Below are 26,093 nucleotides of genomic sequence, written 5' to 3' on the forward strand. Positions count from 1 at the left end.
AAGAGGTTAAGACGGTCTGCAGCACATCGCAACTCTTGCCAAGAGACAAGGGACCAAAGACCTTCCCAGAGAGGGACAGACTCTTGAGAAGCACCCAAAAAACTAGGGGGCAGGACACGCAGCAGGGGAGTTGCGGAAAACATGGCCCCGGGGATGTTCTGGCGGTGTCGTTTTCATCTTGAGCACAGGAATTCATTTAGGAATTCTGCATTAAAGGGGCTCAATCAATGTCAACTCGAGTGTGTTCCTCCCGAACTGACCGACTCCAACCACAACATCTGCAGGGAATGCTGGTTTCGTTATGGGGGAACATTCAAGTCCCCACCTCTACAGTGCATTGAAGGCACCCTTTAAGGAGAAGGGGGGCAAGCCCAGTAGAGGCTACTGTATTTTTCGCTTTTTTTCCTCCTAAACATTAAGAAGATATGTCTGTGTGTCTTATGGAGCAAATGGTCGATCGCTGGCTCCCACCCCGGCCCCTTGCCCTGGCCTCCATTGTTGATTGTTCTGCAGACGGAGGCTTTTTGTTGCGACATGTGACTGGCAGATTAGATTATCTGCTTGGAAACTGTAGAAACGGCTCCCTTTCCTTTCCTAAAGAAGCTGCAGAACTGTGAGTTGAACCCTATAAAAACAGGATTTTTTTTCCTTTTGCATAGTAAGCTCAACAACTTTGAGCTGATCCTCAAAAAGACAGGGCTTTTCCCCTTTCCAAAAGAAGCTGCACAACTTTGAGCTGATCCTCAAAAAAACGGGGCTTTTCCCTTTTGCAAAAGAAGCTGCACAACTGTGAGCTGATTCCCAAAAAATGGGGCTTTCCCCCTTTCCTCCTCTAAAAACTATGGCGTCTTATGGAGTGAAAAATACGGCAGTCCTTTAGGCTGAATGGGGCACTGAGCCCCCAACCTCAGTCTGCCCTCAGCCGGGCAACACGTGCCTGATTTCTTACTCATAACAAGTCTGGGGGTGGCACTGCCTGTCAGCTGCTTCCTCCTCTGCCTCAGTATTGCCCTTGTAGAACTCACCAGGAAGGAAGATGAGGACAAAGCTGAAGCTACCTGGAGCGGCAGGGGCAACCCAGTCAGCTGGGCGGCATATAATAAGATAATCATCTCTGGGCGCCACCTACTGTTGATTTCCCTGCCTTCTGCCCTACCAGACACCACTGACAAGCATCAATTTCCTGGTCGGAATGTTCCAAGGTCTCTTCTTCGGAGGCGCAGAGCCCACCTGTGCAACTCTGCACAGGGAGCAGGAAGAACAGAATCTCACCTGCTCTCTTTCATTTCCAACTGGTCAAACCACTGGATCAGAGAAACTGCAGCTCTGTACATCTCGTCAGGTATGACCGGGTCCTCAGTAACTTGCATAGGAATCTAGAGAGTAGAGCAAAAGGGGGGGGTTACTATTACTCTTGCTATTTATAAAACATTGCTGGCATACGGGGGTGGGGTGGCACCAAAGGAATTATGACACCTTCCCTGCCTGGTCTTGCAAACAATGGTGAATGGACAGGCGATGCAGAAAGAAGAGGTCAGAGATGTTAAGATAAAACTATATGAAAATGCTATATAGATGGTGTCTAACAGGGAGTAAACTGGCAAAAATGTATAAATCAAAATTGAGTAAGTGTTGGGAATGCAAAGAGAAAGAAGGTACTTTCTATCATATGTGGTGGTCTTGCAGAAAATTTAAAGCTTACTGGGAAATGATATATAATGAATTGAAAAAAGATGTCTAAAATAACATTTGGGGAAAAACCTGAATCTTTCCTTCTAGGAATTATACCTAAACAGTATAGAAATTTATTTATGTATGCGACTACAGCAGCAAGAATGTTATTGGCCCCAAAATTCGAAAGAAGTCCTAACGAAAGAAGACTGAATACAAAAACTCGTGGACTATGCAGAAATGGCGAAACCTACCGGAAAAATAAGAAATCAAGAAAACAAACTTTCTATAAAAGAATAGAAATGGTTTATTGAATATGTACAAATAAATTGTAAACAGATAAGGACAATGGCAGGATTATTGTAAGAACTTGCAGTTTCATAAATACTTAAAGTAGATGAATAAAAGAATAAGTTAATTCAGCATATGCAGGAAATGATAAATATAAATTTAAGGAACCGGAGAAAGAGGAGGAAGGAAGTAGAGTTTTGAAATGTTAAAATGACTGTAAAACTACTGAAATGGATATAACTGAAACTTACAAGTAAAATTGTATTTTAAAAAAAGAGGTCAGGGATGGGTTGTGAATAGCAGGGATGAGTGAAGGAAATCAGAGGAGATGTAGGACAGAAAAGCAAGGTGAGGCAGAACGGTTCACAGGATGGGAGCTCAGTGGTAGAGCATCTGCATTGCATGCAAAAGGTCACAGGTTCAATTCCCAGCATTCCTTGGTGGGGGGGGCACCCCCATGTTAGAGAATCCTGGAGAGCTGCTGCCAGTCTGTGTAAGCAGTGCAGAGCTAGATAGACCAGAAGGTCTGTCTCCAAACGAGGCTGATATAGTTTAATTGTTGTTGGGAAATTACCGTATAATTTGGTGATGGGTAAACTACGTTGCCCAAAATTCTGGAGCGGGGGGGGGGGAATGTGCTTACACAGTGTGTACACAGCCTTGGTGGCAGTGGGTTCCCCCACCCCTACCCCAAGAAGATACTGAAGGCAGGCAACCAACAGATACAGAGATTATTTTATGATCAACTGAATTCCAGATACATTTCAAGCACAGCTGCTTTTCCTCTGGAAGGACTTCTAGTATGATTTTATTCTCTTCCCAATTGTGCCAAAGTTGACAGGCAGGAAGTACAAAAGGGCACATTCTGCTCCGGATTGCGGAACATAAAGAAACTGCTTCCTTCAATCTTTGGTAAGATGTAATCTATTTGTGAGAAAGGAAACTTCCAATTCCCAGCCAACACAAATCTTCCATCAGTACATTTTTAAAAGCCTAATTCACAATGTTAATTAACCGAAAGTCTTCTAAAAGGAGATGCAATTCCACCTGAGTGAACAGCCTTTGTTACCCTTGGCTAAAGAATGAATTATTTTCTAAGGTCAGAGAAACCTGGCTAATCAACATATTTAAAAATTGTGTGTAATAGAAGTAGACAGATAGTGAAACAATGCTTTTTTAAAAAAAAATTCAAATGATATTTATTTTTCCTTCACCAGACATATACATTTTTTTTACACTTCCCATACAATCTCTCAGGCCCTCCTTTCTCAACAAAATGGAGAAAGGGAAGGAAGAAAAGTATATATAAATACAAAAAGCACAAACAACAACAACAACAACAACAACAACAACAACAACAACAACAACAGAAAACTTACAGATTACAAAAAGAAAAAAGAAAGAATATTTTATCTTTGGACTTCCTGTTATCTCCATCAGCATACCTTTTTTCTTTCTTTTATTGTTGAATGTATATACAATCAATGCTGTCTTAAACAATGCTTTTTAAAGAGAGCTTGCTGGTTTTTACAAGTTCCATTTATGTACAGTTCCCGAACACCTTGGTACTTGTACATTTTGGCTCCTGAACACCGAAAACCCAGAAGTGAGTGTTCCGTTTTTCGAACGATCTTTGGAAGTTGAATGTCTGATGTGGCTTCCAATTGAGTGCAGGAAGGTCCTGCAGCCAATCAAAAGCTACGCCTTGGTTTTCAAACGGTTCCAGGAGTCAAAGTTTGACAACCAAGATACCACTGTACTAAACTCGGCCATCCTGAGATAGCAAAGCTGCGAACAATTTTTTGGGGGCACACGTTAACACACGCTATGCATGGTGTCCTGCAGAGATGTGAACACAGAATCACAGAGTTGGAAGAGACCCCCCAAGGGCCATTCAGCATCCCCTGCAATGTTGGAAACAAAGAATCACAATATAAAGCATGCTAAACTGTTAGCAAACAAACAAAAAACCATGTTGCACAGCAGAGATGGGGAACCTGCAGCTCTCCCAATGACGTTGGACCCCAACTGCCTCCAGCCTGTGAGCATAGCCAATGGTCAGGGATGGCGAGAATTGAGATCCACAACATCTGGAGAGGTTCCCTGACACTGTTGCTCAACGACCATTAACCCAAAGCCTTGTGTGAAGATGTTAGTTTCATTTGAACAGTTGCCTATATTTAACCTAAGGCAGTGAGACTGGATGGTCTGGATGGGTTGGTGAACCACTTTATGAAGGCGACAGGCCATTTCATCTCCTATCTTCTCCAAGGATTGTTCCATTCTTACTTGTTAGAATGCAAAAGCCATCAGTTTGAGTTTCTCTGCTTCAGTAGCTTTCAGAGCTCGAGTTTTCACCTTGCTGAAGCTTCCGCGCTTTTCTTTTTTCTTTTTGCGATCTCCGAAGACAGGAGCTGCCAGGGCGTTTTACCAGGGAAGTTCGCAGTTTGACAAATACAAGAGTCCACAAGTGGTATCCCGGCTGCCAGAAGTGACCCATTCAAACTGGAAGCAAATCTGATGGAGACAGCTTTACCCAACACAATTCAGGCTTCTTACGAGCCCAGCAGAGAAATAAAAAAATAATACGAGAATAATTTTAAATAATTTATTTTGCCTTTAAAAACCAAAGTACTCCCAAGTTGCTCTACTCTCGAGGAAAAGCAGCTGCTGAGATCCAACAACAATTCATGCAAGGAAGTCTGTTCACCCAGGCTTTCCCCCTGAGGGCTGATCCAGTTATGTTGATGCATTATAATCCGATCTACTGATTTGTGATGTGCTTTGCATTTGATTTCATTGATAAAATTTTATTGTTGATTTTTGTGCTACTCATCACTACGGCACTTTTTCTTAATGTTGACAGCACAGAACATTTTGCAAACAAGTAAGTAAATGTAGTGGTGTTTTTTTTAAAAAAAGTAAAAGACAAAGCTCACCTCAGATAGGAGAAATAAAATTTTTGAAATGCGTAGTGACTACGTAAATCTTTTCATGTTGCAAGCCACCTTGAGCATGGTTCTAACTTCTTCTTCTTCTTCTTCTTCTTCTTCTTCTTCTTCTTCTTCTTCTTCTTCTTCTTCTTCTTCGGTGATCACTTGTGGCCGCGTAAGATTGTCTTCCATAAACATGTTTTTAACAATGAGTCCATTAACTCATTGTTAACTCAACTGGTGGCCAATTTTGGAACCACACGTCCTTCCACAGTCGGGACATTGGTTTCCGGGGAGGGGGGGGGGAGTTGATCACGGTATGGTTCTAACTATGGAAAGGTGGCATACAAATAGCAGGGCTTTTCTTAAAAGGAATTCTCCACCCCCCACCCCCCGACCAGTGGCATTCCTGAGTGGTGGCAGCATTCTGCTACTGGCAAAAGTAGTCAAGGGGGTTTCAAGCACCGGGATGCAGACACAAACTAAAAATGGAGCCTTGTACAGAGTAACCAATGACAAGTAGGTCAGCACCCCGTAAACATAAGCAAAGGGTGTGGTGCAGTATTTTCACTGAAAACGAGAATTCCAAATTTGTGCGTCATTCTAACCTTACCTCTTCTGAACTACAACTCCCATAATACAGAAATTTAACAAATAATAAAATGGGGTCACGAAGAGTCGGACACGATTAAACGACTAAACAACAACAACAACAATCATGCTATTCCTTCTCATATTCATAAATGTTATACTAGCATAGCAGCTGCCTGGGGTAGGTGGGACTTATAAACCAAGGGCACGAGGTTGGGAAAGGCTGCTCTAAGCTTTTTTTGGCACGGGTGCTTTCTGCTCAGCATCAGAACCTGCCTACGCACTGCAGTGCAGCATCAGGCTCTAAGCCAGGCATCCCCAAACTTCGGCCCTCCAGATGTTTTGGACTACAATTTCCATCATCCCTGACCACTGGTCCTGTTAGCTAGGGATCAGGGGAGTTGTAGGCCAAAACATCTGGAGGGCCGCAGTTTGGGGGTGCCTGCTCTAAGCCTTTGTGTACCTTTATGAAAACACAAAAAGAAGAAACTGCAGCTGTTCTAAGCCATCTGTGCCAGATTTCCACAGCAGCCAGCCAGGCTAGTAGTTGCAGCACCATGGATAGCTCCCATTGCTCTGACACAGGCCAGAAGAAAAGGGAGAGACTGTGGTTCCTAAACGGCCAACCCGCCGGTCCCCATTTCTGTTCTCTGCATCACTGGCCAGAACAGGTGGCCGATTCATGTGATGAGTCAGGCTCAGAGGACAATCATCTGTACAGGCTCCAGACCACCAGCGCTGAACTCTGTTGGTTCTCAACACATCAGCATGAGGAGCCTGATCCGATTCCCCAGTTGGAGGCTGAGTATCCCTGGACCCACCTCCTCTGACTTGTGAGGCCAGAACACCAGTTTCCAACTGGCATCCAACCCATTACATAGAGTTACATCCAAGGCAGTGCCACTAGTACAGCGGCACTTGCTCTCTTTCCAAAATGCTTCTCCAGAGTGTTGCCCAACCCCCTGGGGCTGATTTTGAGGGTGAGCTGGGGGCCACACTAGCTCAAGTGCCCTGCATCAGCAGAACTAAAGTGTTCGATACCGCCTATTGCTGCCAGCTTTTATATATATACTGTATTTTAAAAATGCAAAACCCTTCATAAAATAGCAAACAAAGCTTGGTGCCTTTTCTCCTAGGGAAAACTCCAAAAGGGCTCCAGCGCTATTATCAAAGCTGTTCCAGAGTTGCCCTAAAGGTACAAAACACAACCGCCTGTACCATCCTATTTGTTCCTCCCTACTAAGCAAAGAAGAAGGGCCGCAAGCCAGGAAAGGGCGGAAGGGGGAGTGAGAAGAGGAGGGAAAAATACAGTAGCAATAATGGGAGGATTAAAGCTGTACAATCTTTTCAGAAGGTTGGGGGTAGGGGAGCCAGGATCCTAAAGCAGCCCCTTTCCCATACATGAAGGTGTCGGGCTTGAAATCAAGTGGCAAGGAAACCTAATAGACAGAAGCAGTAACACGTCTGACAGATCCAATCCAGGAAGTTTTTAAAAAGCAGATTCTCTATCAGACTTTAAAGGGGGGGAGGATAGTCAGTGTATAGTCTACTACACACCAACTATCTGGCTTAGATCAGGTGCAAAACGAGGAGAACTTTATGAAGAAGAAGGTGACAAAGTGCTGAAGGGTGAACGTGAAGAAGTTCCAGCCAAAGAAAGAAAGACAAAATGCTTTTAAATACGGTTTGGGCTGTTTCTTTTAAATATGGAAACTGTGTGTTCTACCCTAACATAATTTTTGTGCATCCTGCCCCTGACATTGCTTGTCATTTAAGTGATTCATAAACATGTAACACCTAAAGTGCCTAATCGCCCACAATCGGGTGTTTCTTTTTCTTTTTCCAAACTGCACATTATCAGCTTCCCAGCTGCAAATTCCTCCCCCCAACTACACAGATTTTGTGTCCAACCACACACTAAAGAAACCTTGATCTGACCCGATAAGGAGAGACTTCCTAGTCAACTTTCCTGACTCTCTTACTTGCCACGCATCACCAGGAATCTTTCACAAACATCCAGAAAGATTATATAAGCGTCCCTCCCTGTTCTGTCCCATGGGTGTTGCCAACACACTGCTGTCAAATACATGAATGCTGACGGGACATTGTTATAACAGGACAGATACTCTTTGTTCTGCGTATTGGGACTTCCATGACTGCAGGAGTCTATCAGTTTGCCTTTGATTGCCACTCTTGCTTGTTAACAGATACGCCTGCCTGGAGTGTACAGCCAATTAATTTTCTCCTCTCCCACTGGCCCCTTCCCCTCCCTGCTGAATTCAGTCTGAAACCATTTAAATCAATGCTTCAGCGGGATTCACTCGTTAGATCACATTACACTGACAATGCAGAATCTGAAACCTGGTTTAAAAGAAAGATGTTATGTTAAGAGTGGTGGTGGGGAATCTCTACTTTAAACCTCTTCCTTTCTTACCTCCTGATGCATATGCCAGAAGAAGAGGGGGAATGTCTTGGGGTTTTAAGCCCATCTTCTTACCCTTAACACCCCCAAAGTTATTCTAGACAGAGAGACCAAAGCCAGTTGTTTTCCATACCCTGATATGACTGATAATAGGCCTCAGGTCATCGAGGTAATACTCTTCAATAGCATGAGGCTTGCCTTCTACTTCAAACACATATGCCGGATACAGCCTGTTGCGGACTGGGATAGCAAAATAGTCGGCAAACTCTTGGCAGTTGATTGTAGCAGACATCAGAATTACCTGTGGAAAGGGAGAAGTATGAAAACAAGCTTCAGAAGCTTTACGGCTTGAATTCCTACTGTGTACTGAATTTTTTTGGGTGGTGGTGGTATTGTTTTTGTTTGTTACTATGTTATGTATTTTTATGTTTTTATTTTGTAAACTGCCACGTGTTCCTCGGATAAAGGGTGCTATGGGAATTTAATAAATAATAATAATAAAGCTGTTTGCATTTGACACTTTGTGTGTGTGTGTGTGTTTTTGAGATGAGACGTGGGTATCAATAGTTTCAAACGTTGACTACATTTGATCTCGTACATACAAGAAAAACAACAACGTTGTTTACTCAGTGTGCACAATAGGAAAATTAATAACCCTTGGGGCACAATATTGCTGCAAAACGTGTGCCTCTTGTTAATAGATACGAAGTGTCACAAAATCAGAGTGGGGGGTGTGTGTGCTGCTTCCAAATGTCATTCTGCTAGTGTCATGCGATCCCCTCTGTGTAAATGTCATTTCTAGGGTTCGTCACCAAGATGATCAGGCCTCAAAAATCAGGCCCTGCCAGTGGCCTCTCTAGTCCAGCATCCTGTTCCCAGAGGCATCTGGTCAGCCAGTGTGAGAAGCTCCCAAGTAGGACTGCTCAATTGCAATTCCCAGCAACTAGCATTTAGAGGCTCACTGCCGGTTAAGGAGGAGGTTTTTGCATGTGCTGTAGAAAAAGTGAGGGGCAGATGGGGCTCGCCAACCTGGGAAGGTAGCCCATCTAAGAAAAGGGAAACTCTGGTCCTAAACCCCTGCTGCCTTGTGGTAGGGTATATCTTCAGGAAAAGAAAAGGCTAAGAAGTAAACCCTACACAAATCCACAGTTGGATGGTGCCTTGTATGCCTCTTTCCGGCAACTCCTGCAGCAAAGCTGGTGCCAAATGTATTGCCCTGCTTTCCTTTGGACCACATCAAAAAAAAATATTTAAATTTATATCCAGCCCATCTGCCTGGGTTTCCCCAGCCACTCTGGGCGGCTTACAACATAAATAAAAACACAACAAAGCATCCAACATTAAATAACAAAATATCCTATATGAACAACAAACAAACCAATAAATCAATAGAAACAAACAACAACAACAACAACAACAACAACAACAACAACAACAACAACAACAACAACAAACAGGTTGCAGTTATATCCAAATTAAAATAACCGCCAACCACAACTAAACATTTAACCAACATCAACCCAACAAAAAACAAATCAGAAGAACAAAAAATATTACAGTTTAAAACATTTTAGCCAGTTGCCCCAACCCAAGAGTGCATGCCTGAGAAAGTAATGTGGGGGGTTTCTAGATCTGAATAACGAAGGACCTGACTTCCAGCTTTGATGGGGTCGGAACGAGGCTGAGAGAGGGGGCTTGTCATCTGGGCACCTAGGGCGTCACTCCGGTGCTGCTAACACAGCGGTTTGACCACCTTCAGAGGCACAATCCATTGTTTGTTGAGACAGACAGATGGCAACAGCAACCGCAACCGTTTCCAACAGTGGAGGTAAGATATAGCCTTATCCTCCTATAGCTGCCTTCGTTGTGCCTCTTGTCTACTACAACAGCCTCTCCCAACCTCTGAATGTTTTGCACTGCAACTCCTATCAGCCCCAGCCAACACAGCTGTAGTATTTGTAGTCCAAAACTTCCAGAGGCCCCACCAATCAGGGAAAGGCTGTCCTAGAGCACCAGCCACCCATCACTGTTGGGTACCTGAAGAATCAGCCCTGGAAGCCGGTTAACTTCTCAGAAGAGATGGCATGCTTCTGAATAGTTATTTACGCAGCACATCAACGCTTTCCACCACTATGCGGCCTTTTCATCCAACAGTGAAACTGTTGGAATCAGTTTTCATTATCGCTGTTCTATGAACAGAGGGTTGAGCCGGAAAAGATCGCAAACGCACGAGGGGTACTCTGAAGACTGCAGATGCTCCCAGATGAACACTATTAATGCCAGGGGAAACAGCATGCCCAACCATGATGCGCTCCAGCTGAAAACACGCCAAGCCCGATGTGCAGGGATTGCTCCGGGGCATTCCCAGCTGCGTTTCCTGGCTTCGAATGGGCTGGATTCAGCTGTGATGCCCTTTTCAGCTGGAGAACGAGCGATAGTTGGCAGCAGATGGCATTGGTGAAAGGAACAAGGAGGGAACCTGGGAGGCGCAGAACTGGGGGGGTGGGGGTGGAGAGAGAATGTGTGCCTTAATTGACTTTAAAAGGCAACCAGATATCTCAGGATAGGGCTGTTTGTGATGCAAGACCGATGTCCTTTGTCCCTGTATGCTGATGTCTAAGTCCTACTCTGTCACTACTTTGAGAGCCTGGTAGGCTGTTACACGACACCCCTAACACCAAAAAGGCAGCATCGCAGTATTAGGAGATCATTTCCATGCCACAGAATTACGATAAGCTGATCTCGCATTTTCAGAATGCATTCACTTGTGGTTTAAATTTACCTTCACAAATCGCGAATTGGTGCGCAACAGTTTACGGACCACCAGCAGCAAGAAATCCATCTCTTCGGTACGCTCGTGCACCTACAGGGGGGTCACAGCAGATCAGAAGGCTTAACACGAGTGAAGTGAATTTTGGGGCTGCACTGGGCTCAGAGACCAGCGCTCTCCCTAGCTAATTGTCAGGAGATCAGAAGGGTACCCCTGGCATGCAAATTTCTCTTCCTCTCTCACCCCATCTTTCCTGGTTGCTGCTAAAAAGGTGCAGAGTTATCATTTGACCGTGAACCGGTTCAGAGTATGAAAGGAAAATAAAACAAGACAAAAGGGGGGGGGAATGCAGCAGCCAGATTACTGGCTGGGGTGTGATTTAGGACCCACTTCACCCCTAAAGAAACTGTATTGGCTGCCATTTCATTTCCCGGCCCAATTCAAGGTGCTCACATTAGGGTTTAAAGCCCTAAACAACTTAGGCCTGAAATCCTGACCCTACAGACCCTCCCAGGTGTTAAGAATAGCAGTTGGGCCCTCTTGGTACCATTCCACCACTCTTGGAAGTTGAGAGTGGCGGCAGCAGCAGCCCAGGAAAGCTCAATTTCTGTGGCAGCCCCTAAGTTGTAAAATTCCCTCTCCACAGGGGTGAGCCTGGCTTCTTCGCTATACAGCTTTCGGTGTATGCTGAAGAAGCGCCTCTTTAGCCAGGCCATTGGGTGTTTTCAGGGCCCACCCTATTTGTGTCGTTGTACTATGTTTGAATCATTTTGAATTTTAAATCGTTGCAATCCTGGGACCTGCTGGTGAAGAGCAGGTAATAAATGATGACGATGATTTGCATTTCCATGGGAAGTGCACTCCAAAGATATGGTGCCGCCACAGAGAAGGCCCTGGCCCCTGGTACCCACCAACCTGGCAGCTCTCAATGATGAACGCAGATATTACAGGCATCCGAGCGCTATTCTCATGCAGAAGGTGTGAGATTAAGAGCCCGGTGGAAACATTTCCTACGAAAAGCAGCCTTGGTGCAATCTTTTATCTTCCCTCAACTTACTTCATCTATGAAGACGTGGGTGAACTCTGAAAGGCTTTTGGACCCTACTATTTTCTGAAGGAGAACTCCCGTCGTCATATAAATCAGCCTCGTGTCCTTGGATGCAACTTTTTCTAAGCCAACCTAAAAACCATTGAAAAATATAAGCACCACACATTTTGGTTCAAACATGCATCATGAAAACATTTGTGGCAGGCAACGGATTTTGGTTGATATGGTTCCCACACACAGGAAGAGCTGGTATAAAAGGCGCTCTGGAATGCACCCTTGTTTGTCCCATGTGTCACCTGAGCATAATGAAAAAGAAGCTGTTCTGGAGCAGAAATGTCCTCAGAAGAACAAGCAACAAGGTATTAAATTGCGGCTCTTTCTGAAAACACCTAAAATTGGTCGTCATTCATTACGGAAACTTGAGCCACAGACCTGCAGCAGGACGGTAAATGCCTTTTCTGCTCATGAGACTGGGATTCGACTAAACCTCTATTTCAGCGCACAACAAAGGCCGTCTAAGAATCAGATGATTTGGTCTGTCCAATCCAAGAGTGAAGAAGGTGAAGATAGAGAGTCAGGTGGGTGCTTTACACAACACGTGCTTTAATGTTGGGTTAACATGCCACTGTACCTGGTAGCCCACAAGTTCCCCCAGGGGCCATGACCGCTGCTTACTAATCCACCTCGCAATACTGCTGGCACCAATTTTCCTAGGCTGAGTCACTACGATGTTGCAGTAGGTGGAGCGCTGCACGGAGTGGTCCAAAACAAACTGTGGAAGCTGAGTGCTTTTGCCGCTGCCGGTAGATCCACGCACAATTAGCACAGAGTTGCTTTCTATCAAGGAGATCATCTATAGAAAAAACAACAACACAGAACCATAATGCAGGATGACAAGCCACATTCTTTAAGACCCTTCTCTGGATTTTGATCACCTTCTTTCACTCGAAAAAAGAGAGAAGGAGCCACATTTTGGTTCCTTTTGTTGCCCGCTGATGGATTCAGAGGGTTGGTCAAGAGAAGCTTCTCCTCTGTCCCACTTGCAAACGTTATCCTCAACACAAAGTGCTTCTCCTCTCCTTTAAGGCAGGGGTGGAGAACCTGTGGCCCTCCAAATGTGGTTGGACTCCAGCCCCCATCAGCATGGCCTCTGGCCAGAGAGGGCGGAAGCTGCAGTCCAGCAAACACTGAGACCAGCAAACCACCTGTTCTCCACTGCTTCTTCAAATCCTATGCATGGCCTTGCCTTACTCTTTCAGTCCATGTTCCCTTGCACGTGACCTCTTGCAGGGGGTTCGACCAGTGTTAGAAACTCAGATATATAAGCTGGGCGCCAAATGGCTCCTTAAACCAGGGTTACAGTCACCAAAACGGAATGTCTAGCAGCTGCCATTTTGGGGTCAGATAGCTGAAAAGTTGTATTTTTTCATTCCAGTTTTTGGTTCCTGAAATTGGTTCCAACCGTGCAGATAAAATATCGGGGGGTGGGGGTGGAATTCTACAGGATGCATTGTTGAGTGTGTGAAAACAGGCGTGCATCTCCAGATGGTGGAGACGCCACCAGGAGATGGAGGTGCACGCCTGTTTTCACACACTCAACAATGCATCCTGTAGAATTCCACCCCCCGATATTTCTTCACTTGGACACAAGTGGCCGAATTTCGCCTGGCGAATTTCAAACGCTGAGTTGGACTACACGACCCTCCACACTTCCAACTCTACAGTAGGGTTCTGCGATTCAATCCCAGCCTCTTCAATTGCCATAACGTCAACCCTGACGCTGTCCGAAATGAAAATAAAGCTCTGGGGACACTGCTACCCCACGTCCTTGCTGAATATTACCAAAGCATAGATGACTACAGTGAGATCCTCTTTACCCACGAAAGGATGCAGCCGGTACACTAAGATTTAATGGATGAAAAGGACTTGATGCAATGGCAGAAACTATCTGGGCATCCAAAGTAAAGGGGGGGTAATAGTGCTCAAGTTGTGTACCTGTTCCTGAAATATACTTGGAGTCCTGTAGTGACTTCATGCTCTTTATTGCAGCTTGTAAAACAGTGGAAATGCCCTCCAAACCTCAGGCTTTTATATACATTATTTACACAATGAGTCCCGTCTGATTGGCTGATTCTGCTTCCTTCCTGGGACCTGATTGGTCTTTTCCTGCAGCCCAATCAGTTGTTGCATTCTACGATCCTTCCAGCCTAATAGGCTGATTCTGCTTCCCTCCTGGAGCCTGATTGGTCTTCTCCTGCAAGCCAATCAGTTGTTGCATTCTAGGATCCTACTTGCCTATTGTTCTAGGATCCAAGCTTAGTACGTAACAGTTCCTTAAGTAGCATTGTGATGCTTATTCAGAATAGGCCAAAAAACCCAACTCCCTGGTCCATTAATCTAGTCCACATGCATCAACAGAGAAACTTGAGACAGATATACATGGGAGGAAACTATTAATGAATTACAAATACCGAAGGCAAGAAAGCCCTTTCCAATACCTGTTTTAGTACAAGTGAAAACCAAGCAGACAGTAGCTTGGGGATGGGAGAAAGACAACACAGCGTAACTCTATAAAACCAAGATGCAACATCATTTACCTCTTCTCTATATCTTGATACGGGCAGATCAGGATATTTGTAATTGCTGACTTGTATGCAAGTTGCAGGACTGGATTCACACTGGAACGGCTGGAGTGGAGCTGGAGACAGAGTCAAAAAGGTTAAGAAAACGCATGCCAAGCCAAAATGTTAACCAAGTCGGATGGGCGAATTTGTCAGTTTCTCTTTTTCCCCCAATCTTAAATTCAGTTCTCCACATCAGTTTGGAATAAATAAATAAAAGTCCTTTTGAAAATCTATCAGCTTCAAAAGCAAATTTCTCCCAAGGCTTATATGCAATTTTACCTAAAATACAATTATTATTATTATTATTTTGCAAAACAGATTCTACTAAAATAATGCATTTTCGTATGCTGTTTTGTATGCCAAGACCTGGCTTAGTTACATGAACTATGTTGCCTCTGCATTTATTAAAAAAGATGCTCTTGCATCCGAAGCAACTTTTTTGAAAAAAGCACTTTGCTTACTCCTGTTTATAGCTGGCTATAAATAATCTGGATCCATTTCTGTTCTATACATCTTTTGAAAAGTTCCCTTCCTCTGCCCCCACCCCCACACAGAGTATTCTTCCCCAAAAAAATCCACGCTTTGAATTGAGGATTAACTGGATTTCCTCATATTTGCAGAGCTTGCATTATTCATGGCTTCTTGAAAGATCTGGAGTTTTTTTTCTGTTGGCAAAAATCTGGACTTTTTGAAAGCACACAGACAGGCACACAAGCAAAATCCTTTGCCCTTGCTGATACAATGTGTAAATTAATGGACAATACAAACAAGATTTGGCAGCTGAATCAGCTGCAGACTTCTATATTTTTACAGCACCTCTCACTCACAGTCCTATTTCCCAAAATTACATGGGGGAGAAAAAAAGACCCACTTGATTTAGGGGAACTTAAAAAAAACACCTGTTTAGCCAGGTATTTTATGGCCAAATATTCTTATTTTATATTTTTATATAGTGAACCACCCTGTGATCTTTGGATGAAGGGCAGCATACAAATTATATATATATATATATATACCCTGTTTCTCATATTTTAAGACGTAGTCATAAAATAAGCCATAGCAGGATTTTTAAGCATTCAAGGAATATAAGCCATACCCCAAAAATAAGACATAGTGATAGGCACAGCAGCAATGCCGGCCATGGCAGGAGGAGGAGGAGGAAAAAAATAAGACATCCCCTTAAAATAAGCCATAGTGTGTTTTTTTGAGGAAAAATAAATATAAGACAGTGTCTTATTTTCAGATATATATATATATATATATATATATATATATATATAATCTTGGCAAGAAACTATTAGCTGTGAGGGTAGGTGAATAACTTTAAAATGTTTTTACTTGTTCTCATGTTCTTAGGTGGTTTCATTGTTTTTAAATGTTTGAAACATGTTTTTATTTTTAAATATTATTGATTTAATGTTTTGGCTTTGCTGCCCTGGGCTCCTCTGGGAGGAAGCGCAAGAATAGAAATGTAAACAACAACAATAGTAATATTTAAAAAAACTGAGTCCTAAAAATGGCTTTCCTCCGCAAGTATTATAATGAGTATGTGCTGAGCCTTAAATAGCCCCACCCACAGAAGCTACACGACACCCTGGTGTGGATGGGAGGACATACAATATTGATTGTGTACAAACTGAACTGAAATTCCGCTTGCAGTTTACAACAGAGGAGCCACACTAGTATACCTATCTGGAAGCAGCCGGAATGCAGCAGCCTGGTCCCTAACTAAGAAGAGTGCAACAGCCCGGCTTGGACAACCACACTTCAGTTTAAAACTTCAACCATACCAGTGGCAAACGGTGCCGCTTGGCTGCCCGGGGCGGCACCCCTGGGGGCGGGGCGTCGCTCCACAGCGTGCCTGCGTCGTGACATCACGATGCATGTGCCAGGACAGACTGTGCATGTCTGCACATGCGCAGTCCGTCCGGGTGGCTGGCGCGCTCTGAAGCAGAGAGTGTTGCGGACCGGTTTGCCGGCAGTGGCGCCCAGCAACCCGCTCTGTAGCGCGCTCTGCTTCTTACTGCTTGGGCAGAGGAGGCGAGGGGCAGGCCAGGGGCCGGGGGCGCTGCCCCTGCACGCTGTCCCCGCCAGAGTGGAGCTAGTATGGAGGTAGGGGTGGCCTGTCCCCTACGCCCTTCCCTTGCTACACGCCTGAACCATACTTCCATCAGATTCCGCTGGTGGCCCATCTGGACAGGGATAGCCTAACTTTTTGGTCCATGCTCTGGTAACCTCTCTCTTGTGAAACACAGCAAAGTAAGAAGAAAACTTAATAGAATCAGAGAGTGGTCATGTTCACGCCATGCACCTATTGTCCGTGCAGCTAAGCTTCTAAGGAGGCTCAGAGCAAGTCCTTGCTTATGGGAAGACCTGAAGGCTTACTAAAAGAAACATCTCTCCCTCAACCAGTCAAGAGACCCATGTCTGAGATTCTCCCTAGCTTCAAAGTCAGACAGAGAAATTGGGAGTTGGCAACAACTCACTCGGAAGTAAACCACTTCCTAACCTCTTCTCTGCTGAGATGAGAAAGGTGAGGGCACACACCGGACAGTTACAGGATGTTAACAGGAAATTATGGTTAACTAAAGGCTTCCTACACTTCACTGATGCACACCATGAAGGGAGCAAAAAAGCAGATGCATGAACAGGGAAAAGGCTGATGAATATCTCAGCTTATTAAGTCAAGGCATGAGCGTGCAACTTGGGTCCCTGTGCTGTTGCTGGGTTGGGTGGTCGCAGGCTTTAATTGAGATTCCTGCATTGCAGAGGGTTGGACTAAATGACCCTCAGGGTCCCTCCTAATGCTACAACTTTATGATTCTCTGATTCTAAAGCTTCATATAAATGCAACTCGTCTTAAAAATCAGCCCCCTTCCACCGAGGTCAATGGCATTTAAAGGTGATTAACTTCAGCTAGATTGTGTCCCTAATGAGCAGTAATACGCTTCTCCTCCTTTTAATCAGGTTTTCTGGCCAGGATTCTTCTAAATATAATCCTTGGGAAAACTCATGTACACTACAGCATTCTGTCACAACAGTACAATGCTTGCTGGCTACCCAGCCTCTGGCAAATTCAGAGATGTCAGTATGGAAACATCAACAGCTCTGCATGATTTGACCAATGCTGGAAGATATTTTAAGCCGCTAGGAGAAAATGGTTCTGGCAGCATTGGAAAAATCCCAAGAGAATCATTGCCAGATGCCTAGAAGTTTGTTGGTGACACCCAGGATCCTGAATTTCATGTTGTTTCCAAGTTCTAAGTAGGATCTATAGGGGAAATGTTGGCACTGGGTCTTTATGGGCTTAATATTGGCGTCCAATATGAATTTCTCCACAGCACAAATGGTTGCCACGGAACACATTTTTTTTCTTCACACAGAAGTGCAAGACTCAGCCTCTTGTAAACTGTGACACAGCAAAGTGGGTAGCATTATAAGAAGGCGGGGGTTAAGCCAGGGGGCCCCCAAACCTTTGCTCAGGGTAGGGGCTTAGACCTCTTGTCAAGTTTTGCTAAGTTTGCAGCTGTGGGTGAAGTTATTCTGGGTGAAGTTGAGGGTTCAAGCAGGGAAGGGGCGTTTCTAACATAGAATCCTCTTGCCTTTGCAGAAAGACAAAAGGGGAGACCAAACCAACTGCCCCCAAGATTCTGTGGACTGAACCAACTGTCCCAAGGGTTCTGTGGACCTTGGGAAGCATATAACTTCCTCCTCCATGCCAAAGATAAGCAACTGTGATCGCTTCAGGAGCGGGATCAGGAGAACTCCAATGGACTTGGGCTGAGGGGAGAATCATTCCTCCTACGATTCCAAAACTGTTGCTACATCCCTTCCTTTGGCCCAAGGAAATAGTTTCAATGGTGATGGGTCAGCTGGTGGCAAAGCATGGTCCAGAGAAAACTCACCTTCTGCAGACGTGATGCTTGGACAGAATTCAAGATAGTTCATCTGTTGGGTGGCAAACGATGAAGGAGCACTGCACTCTGTCCGCCCCCCAAATTACTGTTGAAGACACTTAACCAAGCACCCCCAAACTCGGCCCTCCAGATGTTTTGGGACCACAATTCCCATCATCCTTGTTAGCTAGGGATGATGGGAGTTGTACTCCCAAAACAGCTGGAGGGCCAAGTCTGGGGGTGCCTGCACTTAACAGTAGGGAAGGGATAGCCAATGTGATGTGCTCCAGATGTTGTTGGGACCAGACTTTATCACAGAATCATAGATGACCAAAGATCATCTAGTCCAAACTCCCTGCAATACAGGAATATGCAGCTGCCCCATACAGGGATTGAACCTGCAACCTTGGCGTTACCAGCACCATGCTCTAACTGAGCTATCCAGACTTCCACCAGCCCCAGCTAACATGGTTAATAGGCAGGGACAATGCAGAAGGCAATCCAGCAACCTCTGAGAACATCATGCGTTTTCAGTCTAGGAAAATACGCGCTCAGTTCCTCCTGTTGATTCTTGTGCACAAGTGATGCGCATATACACAAACACACTCCAACTAGGCACCACTTCAAGTTCACATACATGATCTTAATGCAGCCTCTGCCAAATGCAGCATTTCACAGTCCCTTCTCACAATTTACGCATGGCTGCATAAGATGCCTTTAAAGTTAAGGAGGAGAATTTTTTTTTTTTACCTGGTTCACAGGGAGGCCAACTGCTGTCTGATGCATCGAGTTCATCGGACTCCAGTTGTCTGTATCTTTCAACATATTCAACTCCAGCACTCTGTCGAGCTCTGTCAGGTGGGAAGGGAAGACAAAATACAGTCTCACTCTTATTTCATAAACTCAAATAAAACTAATTTTTAAAAAGTTTTACAAGTTGTGTGCCTTTGTCTCACAATTTGATCTTTTTACACAATTCTGTATGTACTGCGGCATTCTATGTGTTGTGATTTGCAGTTGTTTTTATCGATCATCGATCATAGTTTAGTAGTTACTTACAGTAATTGTAAAGAGTTTCTGTTTAATTATTATTTGCCGATGCTTTGAGTGTACAGTTGTACCTTGGTTCTCAAATTTAATCCATTCCAGGAGTCCGTTCGACTCCCAAAACAGTTCGGAAGCCGCGTTGGACATTCGGCTTCCAAAAAATGTTCACAAACCAGAACACTCACTTCCGGGTTTGCGACGTTCGGGAGCAGATTTGTTCAACGACTACCAATATTTTATTTTGTACTATTATATTCTAATCAATTATTAAATATTACTTTGATATAAGTCATTACATTTTAAAGTTATGTTTTATGGTGAATTTTTGTATTGGGTCAGATTATTATAAGGTGTGTGTTTTTTTCCTGGTATACTTTGTTGCTGTAAACTGCCTTGTGCATAGTAATATAGAAAGGCGGTATACAAATTAGAAGTGAAATGAAACGAGGCACTCTTGTTAAGTGATGGAGAAGGATGCAGCAAGTAAATGGCAACTGGGGGTGCTCACTAGACCATGTTTGGTCCCTCAGCCACCCACTGAGTTCCAAGGTGCACCACAGGGCCGGCCCTACCATTAGGCAGACTGAGGTGATTTTTCAAATGTCATAAAAGGACGATAAAATTACATGCGATCTATCATTATTATGGACCCAGGTGGCGCTGTGGGTTAAACCACTGAGCCTAGGGCTTGCTGATCAGAAGGTCGGCAGTTCGAATCCCTGTGACGGGGTGAGCTCCCGTTGCTTGGTCCCAGCTCCTGCCAACCTAGCAGTTCGAAAGCACGTCAAAATGCAAGTAGATAAATAGGAACCGCTACAGCGGGAAGGTAAACGGCGTTTCCATGTGCTGCTCTGGTTTGCCAGAAGCGGCTTTGTCATGCTGGCCACATGACCTGGAAGCTATACGCCGGCTCCCTTGGCCAATAATGCGAGATGAGCGCGCAACCCCAGAGTCGGTCACGACTGGACCTAATGGTCAGGGGTCCCTTTACCTTTACCTATCATTATTATAATAAACATAATCATATTTTTGAAGCCATGATACCTCAGGTATAATAACCTGAACAGTCTTGGACATATTACGCCTTTCTGCCTCAGACAGCAAGATGCCTTAGGCCAACCCTATGTGAAGACAAAAGCATCTTTTCAATTCTTTTCGACCCTGGTGTAAATGATACAATAGTAAGCAAGCATTTGTTTAACCCAATGAGTTTTCCTGAGTGGGCTGGGCTTTTTTTTTAAATCCAAGGGCTTTAAAACTATTTCCAAGCAACTCTTAAGGCTTTTTTCCCCCTTGCCTGCTTGCTTGCTGGTATCAAGAAATAGCTATTAAGCACTAACCACAAAAATAACATCAAATTAACGAAAGGAATGCCAACTTGTCCCTTCAGAGGAATTACTGGGAGGGAAACACCATTTAACACTAAAAATAATTGGCACATTTGTACTACATATACTCCCACAATAACACATTAGGCTTTAAATGAATTCGGGGATTTCAAAAGGTCTTCCTTGACTTAAAGCTATGCAATGACCTCAGAAAAGGTTGCGAGCCAATGCCAGCAAAAGGGGGGGGGTGAGAACTGAACCCATACAAAGGAAACCACAGAGACACATAAACATGTACATATTTCACATGTATACATCATACATATTTCAAAAGTGAGGAGAGGGATATTACAGCTACAACACTCACATTTCTTAAACATCTGTATTACAATTTTTATTATGCTGTAACAAGAGATGCAACAACTGCACACAATGAAAAAACAGGGATCATCCCAATATATGAAGCATTTCTATCTTTAACAATTTCTCATCCAAAAGCTGGGAGACTTTGCGACTCTGGAACAACCTCACTGCAAGAAGTTGCTGTGGAAGAAGCTGAAGAGCTACTACGGTAATAAACGAAAGCTTAATCCAGACAAGACCGAGGCACTGGTGGCTCTCTAGACCAGATGGATGGGAGGCAGCCTGCTCAAGATGGGGTGACACTCCTCCTGAAGGAGCAGGTACGCAGCTTGTAGGATCCAGATCCAAGAGACTTCAGTGGTTCCAGCTGTGCCCCTACGTGAACAGCAGCAGCCTAACCTCTGCTGCCTATGCTCTGGAAACTTCTAGGCTAGACTACTGCAAGGCATTAACATGTTGAGCTGCCTGTGAGGACGGTATGTAAACTGCAGCTGACCCAGTAGAAATTACTGAGTGAGGCAGGATGGTTGCAACATATTAACACCAATTCTGGCACTGGTTTTGACTTATGAAGCAAGGACAGTGTCTCGCCACATGAACCAACCCAGACCCTGCATTCACCACCAGAGGCCCTTCTTCGTGTCCCTCCTTCATGGGAGGTTTGGAGGATGGCAACACAAAAAGGTGGACTTTTCAGTGGTGGCCCCCTGCTTGTGAAAACTCTCCACGGGGAGGCACACCTGGAGCCATCTTTGTCCAGTCTCAGGCGCCAGGCAAAGGCTTTTCTTTTCGCCCAGCCTCTTAGCCCTTAATACCCAGCTCTACCTCTCTTTCAAATCAGAACCAGTGAAGGCAGTGAAGGTCCTGTGTGAGTGCCTGTTCGTGGAGGACAGGAGGCGGGCAGGTGTGGAGGATTCCCTGGTTCTGAATGGGGTAACTGTGCCCCTGAAGGACCAGGTGCGCAGCCTGGGAGTCATTTTGGACTCACAGCTGTCCATGGAGGTGCAGGTCAATTCTGTGTCCAGGGCAGCTGTCTATCAGCTCCATCTGGTACGTAGGCTGAGACCCTACCTGCCTGCAGACTGTCTAGCAAGAGTGGTGCATGCTCTAGTTATCTCCTGCTTGGACTACTGCAATGCGCTCTACATGGGGCTACCTTTGAAGGTGACTCGGAAACTACAACTAATCCAGAATGCGGCAGCTAGACTGGTGACTGAGAGCGGCCGCCAAGACCACATAACACCGGTCTTGAAAGATCTACATTGGCTCCCAGTACGTTTCCGAGCACAATTCAAAGTGTTGGTGCTTACCTTTAAAGCCCTAAATGGCCTCTGTCCAGTATACCTGAAGGAGCGTCTCCACCTCCATCATTCTGCCCAGACACTGAGGTCCAGCACCGAGAGCCTTCTGGCAGTTCCCTCGTTGAGAGATGCCAAGTTGCAGGGAACTAGGCAGAGGGCCTTCTTGGTGGTGGCGCCTGCCCTGTGGAACACCCTCCCAACAGATGTGAAAGAGGAAAACAACTACCAGACTTTTAAAAGACATCTGAAGGCAGCCCTGTTCAGGGAGGCTTTTAATGTTTAATAGATTATTGTGTTTTATTTTTCTGTTGGAAGCCGCCCAGAGTGGCTGGGGAAACCCAGCCAGATGGGCGGGGTATAAATAAATTATTATTATTAATAATAATAATCTGAACGATGGCATTGTGGCCTCTTTTAGCAGGGCAGGCCTTTTGGTTTAACTGTGTTTTCAGTCCTTCATTTGACTTTTTTTAAAAAAGTTTTCATTGTTGTTTTTAACAGATTTTAATGTAAATCACTTAGAGTTAGCTTTTAAGAAAAGCAACTAACAAAGTAAATAGTGGTAGCAAAGCTCCCCAAAGGAAAACAAAGGTTTTCAAGCTACACATCCAAACTCTTGCTGCACTCCGAAGAAGACCCCTTTGGAGTTGCATCCACTAGCAGCACAAATCAGTGCCACTTCTCCAGTGCCAAAGCAAGGGGTTCCAGTTCTCAAGAGTGCTACACAATCAGGATACTGGTTCCTGAGGCTGGAGTAGGGTAGCAGATTTCAGCTTCGCAATGAATGAAACATAAGTTTATTGGAGATTTGCAACATGGCTTCTTTTTTTAAGGTCCCGTCCCCCCCCCCATGAAGACTGAACAAAAACCTACACCAAATCCATTAATTGCCAGAACTTAAAATATAAAAACATGTCGTGGGACTAGCTATTCTAACATGGAATTTTCAATGTACAAGATGGGCTGGTCTTGACCTATAATGCTCTCGATAATAGAAAGTGACAGGGTGCTAAGGCAGCACATGAACAATGGGAATTTAAGTGGAAGTAGTAAGATGTACCAAAGCCACTGGAAATCGTAACTCTGAACGCAAGCACTTGTGACAGCATCCCATCTTCCACAAGCCTGGATATTTCTGAGGCCCTTATTTTTCCACTTTAATACCCAATTCTCCATCCCTACATCGATGTTTTTGTTAGCAAGAGACTAGGGGTTTTACTTAATACTGACGCCAGCATCAATCAACCCAGAGGTTGTGCTTTCATCTGTATAGATGATGCTCTTACAAACACTGCTCCCATTCCAGTACCAGTGTCTTCCTCATCCCTCACAGCTGCTTCGGTTTTAGCTGGCGAAGGGCCGAACGACAATGTTATGCGCAGTGTGAGATCACTGCTGAAAGTGGATGCCCCGTGTCAAATTTGCCCCTCCCCAAGCTTACATTGAGGTGAACTTACCTGCCATGGGTTCTGTCCTTGCCTCGGGGTTCTGTCCTCTCCCCCATGCTTTTCAACATCTACATGCAGCCGCTGGGAGAGATCATTAGGGGGTCTGGGCTGGGTGTTCATCAGTATGCGGATGATACCCAGCTCTACCTCTCTTTCAAATCGGAACCAGTGAAGGTCCCGTGTGAGTGCCTGGAGGCGGTTGGAGGATGGATTGTGGCTAACAGATTGAGGCTGAATCCTGACAAGACAGAAGAACTGTTTTGGGGGGACAGGGGGCGGGCGGGTGTGGAGGACTCCGAGGTCCTGAATGGGGCAACTGTACCCCTGAAGGACCAGATGCGCAGCCTGGAGTCATTTTGGACTCACAGCTGTCCATGGGGGCACAGGTCAATTCTGTGTCCAGGGCAGCTGTCTACCAGCTCCATCTGGTGCACAGGCTGAGGGCCTTCTCGACAGTGGTGCCCGCCCTGTGGAACGACCCCCCCCCCATCATCAGATGTTAAGGAAATAAACAACTATCTGACTTTTATAATGGTTTATGAAGTCTAATGTTTTACCATTTTTTATGTGCTGTGAGCCGCCCAGAGTAGTTGGAGAAACTCAGCCAGATGGGTGGGGCATAAATAAATAATAATAATATTACTATTACTACTACTTTAAATGTGTACTAGTAGCGTTTTCCAGAAAAAGAAGTGCCGGAACTCACCGCCACAGTCGCCAACGCCGGCGCCATCTTGAAACCAAAATCACATGACTAGATGCTGGGCTATACCATCTTATAGGGAGATTCAGGTTGTTTCCCCGCTCAAATCGTTGCATCACAAAAAGGATGAGCAACACAGTACGCTGATATGGTGTTGCCCACACTTGCCTTACTTTAGCCTACTGGCCGACAGCTTCCTTTCTTGATTGGCTCCTGATGCTCTTCCTGAAGGAGCCCCCGCCCACCCCAAACGCCCGCCTCTCGCAGTTTCTGATTGGTAAAACGTTCATCCTTTCAGCATCGATTATTCCGCAACTGCGTCTTGTTGCCTTCTTTGGTAAAGAACACCTGTTGGTGCTACGGGCCTACTCCAGCAGCGATACTTTTGCTTTGCTTTTGACGTGTGCGTGGGCAGCCTAGCACTGTCAGGTCTCCCACCATGCTTTGCGCCGCTGGCATCACCATCACTGCCCACCATGCTCCAGGGCGTGAACGCTCAAGGCAGGGAGGATGGCGAAGGTGGCGGCGGCGCAAGGCAGGGGCCAAGAAAAGATGCTGGAACTGGGTTCCGGCACGTTCCGCCAGAAGAAGAAAAAAAGCACTGTGTACCAGACATGGCAGTTTCAGCAGGTCTCTGAATCATCTGCCACTGGAGAACACAGGAGTGTGCTCCTAAAAGAAGAAGACTCCTGCTGGATCAGGCCAAGGTCCCATCTAGCTCAGACTCCTGTCCTCACAGGGACCAACCTGCAAGGAACAGCATTCTCCCCAACAACCTACCCTAAAAACTGATATTCAGTGACAAATGCCACCTTTGAATTGGCGGAAGTACACAACTGTCTTAGCTAGTGGCCACTTAAAACCTTATCATCCATGAAATTAATCTAGTCCTCCATTAAAGCAATCAAAGTCTGTGGCCTTCACTACATACTTCGGGAGTTCCACCATTCAACTATGTCCTGTTTGTTGCCTTCCCAAGTCTTCTGGCTGGTCACTGTGGGAAACAGTATGTATTAGTACAGGGGTCAGCAAACGAATTCCTATGCCCCACAAATAACCCAGAGATGCATTTTAAATAATAATAATAATAATAATTTATTATTTATACCCCGCCCATCTGGCCGGGTTCCCCCAGCCACTCTGGGCGGCTTCCAACAAAACAGAAATTCTAAAATACAGAAATCCATCAAACATTAAAATACAGAAATCCATTAAACATTAAAAGCTTCCCTAAACAGGGCTGCCTTGAGATGCCTTCTAAAGGTCTGGTAATTGTTGTTCTCTTTGACCTTTAGTGGGAGGGCATTCCACAAGGGTGGGTGCCACTACCGAGAAGGCCCTCTGCCTGATTCCCTGTAACACTGTAATAAAAGGACACATTCTACTCATGTAAAAACACGCTGATTCCTGGACCGTCCGCGGGCTTGATAGGGGAAGCCGATTGGGCTGCATCTGCCTACCCCTGCTTTAGTGTGATCCAGCAGAGCTGGTATTATCTTAATAATAATAATAATAATAATACAATAAATAATAATAACAATAATAATACAATAATAAAAGTGTTTTCAGCTGTAAATAGCAGTGACATTCACAGGGGCTGTGGCCTTTCCTTTAGTAAACAAGGTGGCATTCAAAACTAGAAGACGCTTGAATTCAG

At 44.9% G+C, this 26,093-nt stretch overlaps 1 protein-coding gene across 1 annotated transcript in view; it reads right to left on the reverse strand.

Moving 5' to 3' along the window:
- The window catches only part of TDRD9 (tudor domain containing 9), an 81,550-nt gene that overhangs the window by 43,231 nt on the left and 12,226 nt on the right, over positions 1 to 26,093 (reverse strand). The window contains exons 2-8 of the mRNA XM_035105043.2: positions 18,997 to 19,097; positions 14,324 to 14,424; positions 12,358 to 12,579; positions 11,736 to 11,858; positions 10,691 to 10,771; positions 8,042 to 8,209; positions 1,273 to 1,376 (exon numbers count right to left, since the gene is read on the reverse strand). Coding sequence (XP_034960934.1) covers positions 1,273 to 1,376; positions 8,042 to 8,209; positions 10,691 to 10,771; positions 11,736 to 11,858; positions 12,358 to 12,579; positions 14,324 to 14,424; positions 18,997 to 19,097 — 900 coding nt within the window. The remainder of the gene's footprint in view (positions 1 to 1,272; positions 1,377 to 8,041; positions 8,210 to 10,690; positions 10,772 to 11,735; positions 11,859 to 12,357; positions 12,580 to 14,323; positions 14,425 to 18,996; positions 19,098 to 26,093) is intronic.

Source organism: Zootoca vivipara, chromosome 1 (genome assembly GCF_963506605.1).
Source record: "Zootoca vivipara chromosome 1, rZooViv1.1, whole genome shotgun sequence".
Taxonomy (NCBI): Eukaryota; Metazoa; Chordata; class Lepidosauria; order Squamata; family Lacertidae; genus Zootoca; species Zootoca vivipara.